The 12,425-nt window shown below is 44.7% G+C and overlaps 1 protein-coding gene across 1 annotated transcript; it reads left to right on the top strand.

The window, feature by feature from the left end:
• The first annotated feature begins 94 nt into the window (after positions 1-94).
• On the top strand, positions 95-11,891 carry LOC102048198 (ovocalyxin-32-like). The gene is made up of 6 exons (XM_014280659.3): positions 95-402; positions 7,381-7,443; positions 8,338-8,512; positions 9,204-9,340; positions 10,175-10,237; positions 10,327-11,891. The coding sequence occupies exons 1-6, from the start codon at positions 169-171 to the stop codon at positions 10,483-10,485; spliced, it is 831 nt and encodes a 276-aa protein (XP_014136134.2). The 5' UTR covers positions 95-168; the 3' UTR covers positions 10,486-11,891.
• The last annotated feature ends 534 nt before the right edge of the window (positions 11,892-12,425 follow it).

Genomic DNA, 12,425 nt, shown 5'->3' on the forward strand with positions numbered 1-12,425 from the left:
GGATGGGGAAGGGGAGCAGCCGACACGCCCGGAGTTTCCCCGAGCGCTTCCCGGCACTGACAGCAGGCGGAGGGAGGGCGGGAGGTAGCGGGCCGGGCCCCCCCTGCTATTAGTACCGGCCCTCAGCGGAGCCCGCCTCAGTGCGGTCACTCACCGCTTCTCAGCACCATGCAGGGGCTCAGCGCCGCGCCGCCCGCCGCCTTCCTCAACCTCCTCCTCCTCCTCCCCCTCGGCGCCCTGCTGCTGCCGGCGGCCGCGGCGCCCGGCGCCGAGCGGGAGCTGAACCCCAGCAGCCGGCTGGCCGCGGGCACGGCGCGGCTGGCGCTGCACTACCTCAACTCCCGGGAGGCGTCCCCCGGCGCGCTGCAGGCGCTGGGGCAGGTCCGCAAGGCCACGCTGAAGGTAAGGGGGAGCCGGAGGGGAAACGGGGCGGCTGCAGCTCCGTGGGAGGGGGTGGCTCCCCAGGTGGGGTCTTTAAAGTCACCCTGGGAAAAGGACAATTAGCAATAATTATTATAATAAATCAGTGGGACGGTGAGTTAAGCCGCCCTGAGGTTAGTGCGGCCCCGCGCTGGGCACCGGGCGCCTTCCCTCTTCCCTCAGGGGGCTGCTGTCCCGCTGCCACTTCCCTCAGCGGGTCCCTGGCTCCCCTCAGGGGGCTTGGTGTCCGGCCGCCCCTTCCCTCAGGCGGCTCGGGGTCCCCTCGGCGGGGTGCTGCTCCCCTGCCCCTTCCCTCAGCGGGCGCCAGGCACCCGGGTCCCCTCAGAGGGGAGTGGGGACCCACCTCTAAAAGCCGTGGTTTAAATGTCCCCCAAGTCCTGCGCCATGCATGTTGGTGCGCTGTCCTGCAACCAAAAGCAGCACGGCACAGATGAGGGACGGAAGAAACTGACACATGTGCCAGGCATATGATGGAAAACCAGTTTCATAAGGAAACATTTCCAGCAAAATCACTTCTGGAGTGACCATCTGCTTTGTGTGAATAGGGACGGAGAGGACTTGGCTTTCTGGAGTCTCTGGAGCCTGAGAGCTTCAACGAAAGGCAGTGCAGTTCCCATCAGAAAACATGCCTTTCTTTATCTTCTAAAACACATGTCAAACTAAGGTGACAGAAAGGAGTGGGAGCCCCAGATAGGAGCAGCTATCTAGGCAGGCAGGCTTGCACCTCACAGAGAGCTTGCCAGGGATGCTCGAGGCAGTGCTCAGGGCAGGTCCATCACCCCGCACCCCGACAGGCAGGGCTGCTGCCTGCAAGCACTGTCCCAGTCCCATGCAGCACTTTTTTCCTCCCTATGGGTTTGGGTTTTGGTTTGTTTTGGGGGGTGTTGCAGTTGTGGTTTTGTGTTTTGGGGTGGTTTTTTTTTTTACAACTTAAGTTTCTGAAAGAGAACAGGTAAACATTTCTGGGGAATGCTTCCCCAGGGCTGTAGATCCTGGAAAGAAAGCACTACTATCCTGGAGAGCTGAGGAGGATCTAAGCTATCCCAGTGGATGGGACTTAAAAGCAGCTCTCTCATCCTAGCCTTTCCTGCTAGGTTAGTGCAGGGCAGCTCCCTGAAGTGAGGGCTGGTTGTTTTGGATTCCCTGTCCGAAGCGCCAAATCCAGCACTGGATTCCATGGGATCCTTTTCATGGTTCTGGCATCTGAGAAGGAGATCTTACAAGACTTGTCCTTCAGCATCTGCACAGCATGTTCAATTCGGGCCTTCACTCCTAAAATTGAGAATAAGATGGTTTAGTGTCAAGTCTTCACTTTCAAGAAAGAAGTTCCAAGCCAGCCTAAAACATTTAGGATGTACTATTGCAGTCCTTACAACACTGAACTTGAGCCTCAATCTTTCACATATATCCCAGTTGCCAGTGGTTCCAAACCAATCTGAAGCCTGTTTGAGTTGCACACAGTATTTAACAGACCACCAGAATAATTTCCAATTAAATGTGACAAGGCACAACCTACTGCATAACAATTCAGGATCTGCATATTACTTTGTGTAATGCAAGGCCCGAAGATAGTGTTAGTTGTGCTGCCTGTCTGGGAATGTGGGGAACATGATGTTCTGCTATAGATTTATCTGAGACCATACCCTTAGGTAGCTCTTTGTTTTCATCATCATTGCCAAAACCGTCAATTAACCATGTTGTTTAATAGGTGCTGAACATGGACATGCTAGTGTGGCATTTCAGTCCTCCTATGAAATTGCTGCAGACACCTATGACAGAAATTACTATGCTATTTGATACTTCTTTCAAAACATACAAGTTCTCCTTCTATAGTTACTGGGCACTTTACTGGGTGGTGTGCTTACGTCTATATTTACATACACAAAAGCTTGTGCGTCTTCTAAGGGCCACAACATGGCCTCTGGCAGCAGTGTGTGCTGCTGGAAGCACTGCACTTGTCTAGTAAAGAGACATATCAGAAGTAAGGGGTTGGTGCAAATCCTCCTTCCAACCCCAGTGTAACTGAGTATTTTGCAAGGTAGTTTTGGCTGTAGGGAGGGAAAGGAATTTTTTTCCACTGTCAGCAACCTGCCTTTTAATATACGAAAGAAAAAAATTGGTTCATTACAGAGAAGTGAAATGCCTCATTACTTCCTCCCAGTACTAGATGCTGTAGGAACTCCCTGGAACCACTTTCTGCAGTTTATTTCCCCTTTTCCTCTGCACACACTGAAAACAAGAGGAGAAATGCACTAGACATGGTCACTTTCTCCTTTCCTGTCCTCCACTGCAAAAAAAAAAAAAACCAAAAACATCCCAGAAGGAATGTGCTATATTATGTGAATGCAAAATACAGAAATGTTGGGGGATTGGGGGTGTTTTGCTTTTTTTTTTTAATTATTTTTTAAAGAAAGCTAGTTTCCTGTTGGTTAGTAATTTAGTGAATCTAGTAAAAATAGGACAATTTTATCGTGGAATTTAATCATAACCACTGTATTTTAAAGCTAACATTATTAGCCCACTAGCCAGTGAAACTGCAGTAATTAGAAACAGGACTGGAGACAGCCACCAGCACGGTAACTCTGTTAGATGCAAAAGAATTTTCAAGTTCAGGTAAACTGGGACTTCAGTGCTTTTCTCTCCTAGCAACAAATAGCAGAGATATGCCAATCATATTAATGCCTGCCTTGCCATTGGCTGCAGTTTTCTTTTTGTTGTCCCTTCTCATTCACGTGTTTTTTTTCCTTAAGTGAATATCTTCTAGGAAACAACAGTGTGCATCTCATGGAATAGTTGACAGCTGCACTTTGAGATACATTTTTGATAAGAGAAGCTTTAGTGTGTGCCAATTGAGATCCTAGAATTCAAGAGAGAAACTTCCAAAACGCTGATGTAGCAGTCTCCCATACCAAGCTGTCCTGGAAATCATAACTGAGCAGTGGGTAGGTGAAGTGTGAAGGTAAAGCTAGGTAATCTCTTGGCTAAACTGTAACATTTGCTTAAATTGGACTACAAAATAAAATTTTACAGATGGGTATTTCTCTTCACAAGCTCACCTTGGCACAAAACAGTGTAACACCAGAACTATGGTCCTAATATTAGAGGTCAATTAGAAGATTTCTACTTATTTCCAACAGTCAGGACCCCATGTTAGGATGGGAAAGGTAGAATCAGGGGCAGGGTAGGTAAATTGTCTGGGGAAATCTAGACACAGAGAGGTCAAGAAAATAGCCATCTCTGCTGGCTTTTCCCTCTGGTCTGGGCAGCCCGAGAGCTCACCTGGCTGTCTGTGGATGAGACCTCTCCAGCACATCCAGAAGCCACCAGCCACCTGAGCTGGACAGTGGCAGGGCGGCGAGGTGGGAATGGCAGAAGGCAAGCCCCCAAAGGACACCTCTCCCTCCCCTCTCCGCAGTGCCAGCTTCTCCATGCTTAGTGATCAGGTCAGCAGTCTGATCTGGCGACCAAAAGCTGGTACCAGGGGAGAAATGCTGGTGGGGAAACACACGAGAAGAGAAGGAAATCTGCAGCAATGAGAGAGGTGATCATCCCTTTCCACCCCAGCAGGGAGTTAGAGTCCTGTAAACCGATTGCAAAACCACCTCCTTTGGGACCTGGAATGAAACTGCTCTTAAATTGCTGGTTTGGCCTTTATAGTACTAAAAATCTGTCGTGAAAGTTACATTAATTTTGAGCCCGGAAATAAAACAATCCTGTGACCCAGATATTCAGTGGAAAAATGAATTACTCACTTGTTTTCTTCTCTTTTGGACACTTTTATCTCTGGCTGCTTTCAGCCAGTCATCATTGTGCCATGTCAAATATTCCCGAGCTCCGATTTAACTCTATGTGATGGTTTACACTGATGCACTTTAGACTGATAGCGGAAAATAATAGCGGAAATAAAAGTGGTGTTTTTCTTTGAAACAAGGAATACTTTTGTAAAAGTTAAAATTATTTCATGCCAAATGTACCTTCTCCCTGGCAAGATGAAAGCAGCCCTCAGGTATGAATACCCAGATTGAATATGTATTTTAGCTGCATAGCTCCACTTGAAAGTAGGTGAGCAGTTCTGCTGTGGTGGAGTTGTTGTGAATGAAGAGAGAATATCTACTACTTCAAAAGTCATGTCAGCACAGAATTATGTATTTTTTTTAAAGAGAGTATTTATCAGGTCACTAGTCCCAAAGCTTTCTAGCCTTCCACTGAGAAGAATCAGAGACTGATAATTAGTTTATAAAAAGTTCTGATTGCTTTTTTCTTCGTTAGTGCTCAATAAGCAAATGCAATGATACTGCTAAAAGGTTGTGTCAAAATCTGATTACTATTCTCAAAATTACCACAGCTATAAAAATGATTTTTTTTCTTTAACAGAGAGAACAGGTGACACCAATGCAAGAACAAATAATTTTGGAAGAATAGTTGAACATATTTTAAATGACTGAATATGCTGGACAGAAAAGATCCAGCTAAACTATAAAAGAATTTCTACTAGAGAGTTTAAGACCCTGGGTTGTAACTGGGAGTGTCCAGTCAGGCTGCTGTACTGTGCCCCTTGAGGAGAAGTTTCAGCAGGAAACAGCATCCGCTATCATCAGTTAAATCGGAGCTAAGTTTCTCCTGCTTCGGGTTCTGTTTCAGGTTCTCTCATCTGCAGTACTAATAACAAGAAAAGGAATAAGCTTAGATCACTGTGCTTAAAACATACCCCTACTTGATCAAACAAAGCATGTTAGAAACAATAGCAATAACATCTCTTGGGTAGCTTTGCAATAATTAGAAACTTAGACTTAACTGCTGTGACTATTGTGAGAGATTAGACCCTTCCTTCAGCGCCATAAATTAGTTATCCTTTTGTAAATCTGCGTTTCAGAAAGCTACTTTTTAATATTTTTCTACGCTAAGAGCATCTCCTCATGTCACGTTCTCTGTCATTTTGAGGACAACATTTTAGCCAATACACAAACCGGGGGCAGGAAAAGGGGAGAATAAGGAGGTGGAGAAAAAAGATTACAAAAGTTTGAATTTATCCTCCCTCTGTATCCTCTGTTCCCTTCATGGTCTGATCTGGGTCCAGCTCCAGACTTGTCTCATCGTAAAGCTTCAAGAAGGGATTTTATAAAAGTAGAGCAAATGACTAAAACCAATTTGTCCTCTTACCTGCAGTGTGTAACTCCGTGTATGTACTAAAACCAGGTGCTGGGCTGATACCCTTGCCCTGGGAATTAAACTTCTTTGCTGACATTATGCTATTAATGGCTTCCTGGAAGCACGTATGATGGGAACACAAAGGCCCAAGTTTAGATAAATAAAACACACACATTTGCTTTGGGTTCTAATCTTTAAAATCATGCGAACAGCCAGAATTCTCCTTCTGTTTATCTTAAAAGTATTGCATTTAAAAAGCAAATAAGACTTAATAAATCGGTGCTGTGCTGGAATACGGTAATTTGATGTAAACGTACACTTTAGAAGGCAGCTTGCACTCTCCAGTAAAATGCATTTTCTAGGTATTATCTCACACAGGCCGTGCAAAGGAAAGCCTGTGTAACAATATACCCTACACCAGTAGCAAACCGAAGCAAGAGGAGGTTTAAGGCAAAGGAGAATACCTTTTCTCAAACCAGGTAATATATGCAAAAGGAATAAACTTCCAGACACAGAAGTGACCTGGCTTGCGTATCAGAAAGCTTGTCTAATAAATCACAGTATAGCATATAAAAAGACTTATTTTCTTTCATTTATTTCTGGCTGACTTAATCAAAGGAGAGGCTTGGAAATGTATCAAACAGTTTGACGACACGTAGTGTCATTTTACAAGGAATTAGTTGAATAAAGTTTCCCACACTATTTGTTACTTGGACTCCCCACTCAAAAATACAGAAATTTCAAAAACGAATATAACAGTTGGTAGGAAATGAAAGACTGACTTCTTTACTTACTTCATGAAGTAAAGAGCAGATAACGCAAATACTTTTTATTAGGCTCTGCGCTTACACTATTGAATAACACATTGATCCTGTTCCAGAATAATTAATATTTTTCATGGCCGACATTAAAAGCTAGTTTCCTTTTCACTATGGGGCCAGGACAGTCTGTGATATCCCATGCCAAAAATCCTATTGGTTAACCAAACCCTTTCTGTCAGCAGCAGGGGGAAAAAACCAAAAACTAAACAAAGCAACACCCCCCCCACACACACCCCCCTCAAGTCCAAGAAAATGACATATTTCAAAGGTGTACATTTCTAAGGCTTTTCTGATGTTTTGTGCTACAAGAGGCACTACTGGCTGCTTCCCATCAGCAAGGAGTATTCTTTTATTTTTCTTTAACTAGTCGAATCTCAGATAGTTGATTGGGCAACTTAATGACTGGTATTTTCAGGACAAAACGAGAGCAGACAGACCACAACCCTGCTCTGACACGCTGTGTAGCGAAATCAGTCTCTTTCCAGTCACAACAGAAAAAAACCTAGAAAGGTTAGCATCCCCAAGCTTAAATTAGCCTGTGTAATTCCTGTTCAGCTGTGAATCAGTCAGCAAGACTTGATTCATTTAAACATTCAAGGGCACTCTGATAGCTTGTGCAAAAAATACCTCAGAAGCTGAACGCTGATGTGTAATTTTATTATTTTTAAAGTTACTCAGTATCAATCTGTCCTGTGAAGGACTGTGAGCAGCATTTTTCTTCTTGGCTATCTCTGTGAGGAAATGATCTAAAACATCCCTTAACATAAGGGTTATTTACTGTTGTTAAGACCCTTTGTGTGTGCTGCTGGCACCATCTCAGCACATCTCATCCCACCAATTTCCTGATGCCACAAGGCCATGAGGCAGCCGTGGCATCCTGTTTCCCTCCCCAGCGCCCACGGCAGCTCCTCAGCAAGTCACAGTCCGTGAGCTATAGTTACACTGATGGCTGAATCCTTCTCTCTTCCAGAGCATCCCAGACTCAGGTCACAAGTATTACCTGCAGTTCACTACTGAAGACTACAAAAGTGGGGTGAGTTTATGGTCCTCTACATTTTTTCTGACAGCGTGTGTTACAGGAACTTCAACATCTCCAAAGCAGGATATATTTACGCACTGTCGTAAATAGATCTTTCATATGCTTCTTCTCCCTGCCTGTCCAGAATGGGGTATGGTTTGCTCTTAGGGTCACCCGAGTACCCCATCTAATAGCTCCTCTGCTGGGGTTCGAGCGGTCAGAGCACTGTGGTTACCCGCTTCGCTCGGTGCCTGACAAGATCATCTTGTCACAAGTCACATCAGGCAACCGAGCACCTGAATGGAACTTGGCAATCTCAGTGTGGCAGCACGGCCCTCATTAGCCAGTTGTAGCTCCTGCTGTGTCTGCACACCAGAATGAGACGAAAGAGTTGACAGTTGTGTGTTCTTTTTAATTCTAACTCCCCCCTCTGCATTCATTCTGTCAGACAATTGTCATTAGCAATGTTACTGTAAACATCTGCTTTTCCATTACACACGTTTTATGAAATTCAAGTTATTTTCAGAGTTTAATATAAAGCATGAGATTATTTTTGTTTCAAGGCTGAAATATCATACAGTGAAAGTCCTTGTTATCAATTAGTGTTGTTTCTTGAGGATACTCAAACGTATTTCCAAGATGACTTAGTGCATTTCTGCTACAGTTTAAGATCTTCTGCTAAATCACTTTAGCCTTATAGTTTTAACCTATTTACTTTTCTAGAAAAAAATTACATCCTTCTAAAGACTTTCTTGACCCCTGTACAGCTTCATACAAAGTGTCTCATGAAGGCATATACGTGATCCATACATACAATTCACATGTTAACACCAAAAGCTTTTTTAAGAATGCGTTGCTAGCAAATAAAATCTTGGTTAAGGATAACAGTTTTAAATTCTACCTTGACAGGAAAATACTGGGAGCTGTCTTGCTACGGTGTTGTATCTGAAGACAAAGTCCCTGCCTGTTGTCAACATCAAGTGCACACGTACCAAAGACCAGAATCAAATCCAAGAAGAGGACAACAGACTTTACCAAAAACTTAGGCACCAAACCAAACCAATAATTGGAAATAATATTCCAGGTATATTGCTCCAAATAATCGACTATTCCATTTTATCTTAAAGAGCCTAGGCACTTTTAAGGACACGTGCATTTCAAAAATGAGACACGTGTTTACAGTAGCACCCTAAAACTATAGAGCTCACTATCAAAACAATTCCACCGATTCAAAACTATTTTGGGGGAGAAAAAAAACCTGCTTCATTTAGCAACAGTGGTTATCGACACAACATTGTGAAGGCATTTTGCATTTGAAAGCAAGCCTATGCAATTTTATATTCAAGTAAATGCTAAATGTCCTCAAGTAATAACAACTGCCTCAGCCCACACACCTTCCCCAGCTGCAGGTGGAAATTCACAGGGGATGACTAACAGAGCTTTTCCACCCTGGAAACAGAGCACCCCAGTCCCTCTCTTTTCCTCCCAGCTAGGTAAGGATTGCTGTTACCAAGGATATCGGGCTTCTCCCCTCCTTGTGGGGACCCGGTGACTAGTGTCTCTTGGTAACTGCAGTTCTCTCATGCTTTCATACTTCTACTGTGACCGCAGGTTTAGCATCATTCTCCTCCCTGTTCAAGATTTTAACATACTGGAGGGATAAGTCGCTTCCCAGGAACAGTACTATGCCAGGCAAAAAAGCTCTGTGGTTTATCCTTTTTCTGCCGAACAGCCAGAACTAATAACTTTTATACTGCTCTCTTTCTGCCTTGCAGACAGCTATGGCAATATTGAACCTGCGCTGGAGCCAGTGTGGGCTCTGGCTGTTGTTGGCAGCAGTTACATCATGTGGGAAAAGTCAACCGAGAACACGGGTTACTTCATGGCACAAGTCAAGTCTGCGAAGCAGTGGGTAAGTAAAGTGGAAATTACACGTCTGCCTTACAGAAGCTAACAGCGTCTACCAAGCAGCAGAGAATAAAACACTCACCAACAGCTCCTGCTCTGTCACGGCTGTGATTCTCCCAAAATCCCAGTGCCTTCTCCAGACAAGCGTCTCCACCTTCGGACAAGTATTTTGTCTGGGTTTCAGTGGAATAATTTTACTCATTTGGACAAAATCTGGGTTTCCTTGTTTGCAGGGGTAGATCTGTTGGCTTCTGCAGGTTTGATCAGGAGACTGAACAGGTGGCCCTGCCGTTCCTCAGCCCTACTAGGGGCTAAGCCGCCCCTAGGACCCTGCTCTCCCAGCCAAGCCCACGGGCAGCACCAGTCCAGCCCCTGGCAGAGGAGCACGCCTCACGCCTGCAGCCTGCGCCTTCCCAAAGCTTTGTTTCCCTCAGTCATCTGCCATCAACAGACAGTGTTCGGTTTTTACTCCCTACTTACTTCAAATGAGATTTCTCTGGAGAGATTAGTCAAGTAAGATTCTCAAATTTATTTGAGAGTTAAACTCAATTAACGAGCACCCGAGTCAGCCCCGTTTCATGTCAGAGAACAGTCAGCCTGCAGAGCCACGCTGCAGTTGGCACCTTCAAAGCTTTTATGCAGGAAACACTCCCAGTTCCCTCTCTCTCCACATACAAAACCTGTCTCGCTGCAGCCAACAACCACAGCCACCTCGAGCCCTAGCCATCTCGTCCCCTAAGCAAGCTAAATACAGATAGGTAAATCAGAGTAGATTCTGAACTTCAACAACATACCTTATGTTCTTGATCCTTTTTTCTTCTTTTTTATACATGCTCAGATAAGGAAAGATGATTTTATTGAATTTGACTACACTGTCCTACTCCATGAAATTCCAACACAGGTAAGAAAACATGTACAACAACTCCTTTTATCAACAGAGGAACGGTATAAAGTTCATAAAAGATGTGTATTTTTAAATCTGTTCTCCAGGAAATTATTTCATGTCACATGCGCCTCACTTGGCTTCCTGGTCACCCTCTGAAAGTGAAATACTTCTGTGCTTCAGAGAATCAGAAGGTCGAAGACGGATCTGGAGTGGAATCTGGATCAGCTGCTGGGATTTTACACGAAGGGGGAGCAAATTTTTAGAAAAGAGATGTCAGCTTTATGTATTAAATGAGAAAATCCTTGTGTTAATAGACCTGGAGTTGTGATCATTCTTCTGTACAAGTTGAACAGTGAATCTGAATGCTTTCAGTAGGCTGGTTTGTTGCAGAATTATTAATTCTTGTATTTCTTAAACTGCAAGACTCATGTTCTAGGGTTGTACCTAAAAACTTTGCTACTACATATATACACAGATAAACATACACAATTTGATTGTCACTAACCGTTACTTAGAGTAACATACTTTGTAAACAAAGTTGGTATATTTGGATAAAAATCTTGAGAAAAGGATTAATCTGTCACTAAGAAATACTTGTCTACTGATTTTTTTCTCTTTTTTTGGGATAGATACATGCTGATTCTTAACTTGCACCTCCAATAAAACAAATACCATTACGCAGGGTTGAGATTGGGTTTTCCTTCACAATGCTGCTGTTGGACCCCAACCTTCCATCTTCTCCCAGTGTCTGGCCTTTAGGAGGATGTGGACAAGAGTAGGCAGCGAAAACATCTCCCCACAAGGCCCTGCAGAGGCCAGTAACCAACGTCTGCATGGCCCTAGTCCTGCCAGCGCGCCACCGCTCCCTGCCTGCGCTGCCAGCTGACATCAAAAGCAAGTTTCTCCTCTCGTATTTATAAAGGCCACTCCGAAAATACTGATGCAAGGAAACCACGTTTTGTTGTCTCCCCGCACCTGTCACCCGTCCAGAACACTGCAAGGCAGCGTCTGTCAGAGGGAAACTGCGGATGTCTGTTTGCAGTTCTCGCACTCACCTCAAACAGAAACAGAGCTGCTGAGAAAGGAGGGCTCTGCACAGCCAAGCTCACCTTGGGCCTGGTGGGGACCAGCCCGCTGCCGGAACGCCCCCAGACAGCCCTTACAGCAGCGACCACCATGTCCTGTACCGTCCGACACACAGCAAAGCCCTGCGGCAAGCGCACGTGGTCATCCTTCCGCACCGAATTCTTCACCTGGGCTACAGCAGACCTGCCATCCTGCCACCGTGCGCTGAGATTGTGCCAAACTGGCTCCAGTTTGCCATCAATTTTTTTCCCCGTTCGCAAGACTTCAGCCAGGTTAAATTAACTCCTTAGCAACACGTACCCCTCCCTCAGGAAAAGAGGCGATGGTCTCTGCCTTCCGGAAGGGTGACTCCCTTTATAATTGTGGTATATTGTGCTATCATTGGTCTGTAATCAGTAACAATGATTAAGGTATTTAACATGAAAGCTTTAACTGGGGGATATTTAGGCCGGGTGATCTGCTAACCCCCCAAATTCAGGCACATTACACCAGTGCATTAGACTCTGATGCACTTTTACTGGCTGAAGCTTTTTATACCAGCACCGAATAGGCATTGCAATAAATTCAGTGAAGCAGCGTTTCACTCTTGGTGTTTTCTTTTGTTGCTGGTAACATTTCTCATCGTCAAAAGCATGAAATCAGAGCTCAGGATGGCAACATTTCTTAAAAGAAATTGGTGACGAAAGTATTTTTTAGAATTAAAACAAAGAAATAGTATGGATTTAGCACTTTGGGGTTCTACTTTAGCAGCGCACTTAAACCACAGGTTTCGTTTCCTTACCTTGCTTTTGCCACTGCTCTCCAGACCTAGAACACAGGGTCAGGTACTTCCAGCTTGCCAGGTCGGTGTAACTTTGACTACTAATAAGCAACACAAACTTACCCAGTTAGGAAACTGCACAATAACTTCTGGACAAGTAGCAAACCTGCTGGAATTCAAAGGCAACATTTCCACCAGCTTCTTTAGGGCCAAGATCTCAGCCAGTGGATCAGAACCCGAAACGGTGGGGTCTTCACGCAAGCCCGAGTGCTGGGTGCAGCACTGCAGATGTTATTAGAGTCGAGGCTCAGGCGGGTTCACAGCGAATTCTTGATGTGAAAAACCCCACGCGGAGCC

This window comes from Falco cherrug, chromosome 11 (assembly GCF_023634085.1).
Source record: "Falco cherrug isolate bFalChe1 chromosome 11, bFalChe1.pri, whole genome shotgun sequence".
Classification (NCBI taxonomy): domain Eukaryota; kingdom Metazoa; phylum Chordata; class Aves; order Falconiformes; family Falconidae; genus Falco; species Falco cherrug.

Bases quoted from the DNA above. Each gene is read 5' to 3' on its own strand.
- LOC102048198 (XM_014280659.3), top strand. From the start codon at position 169: ATGCAGGGGCTCAGCGCCGCGCCGCCCGCCGCCTTCCTCAACCTCCTC. The intron at 403-7,380 runs GTAAGGGGGAGC...TCTCTCTTCCAG, and splicing joins TCCGCAAGGCCACGCTGAAG to AGCATCCCAGACTCAGGTCA. The intron at 7,444-8,337 runs GTGAGTTTATGG...CTACCTTGACAG, and splicing joins CTGAAGACTACAAAAGTGGG to GAAAATACTGGGAGCTGTCT.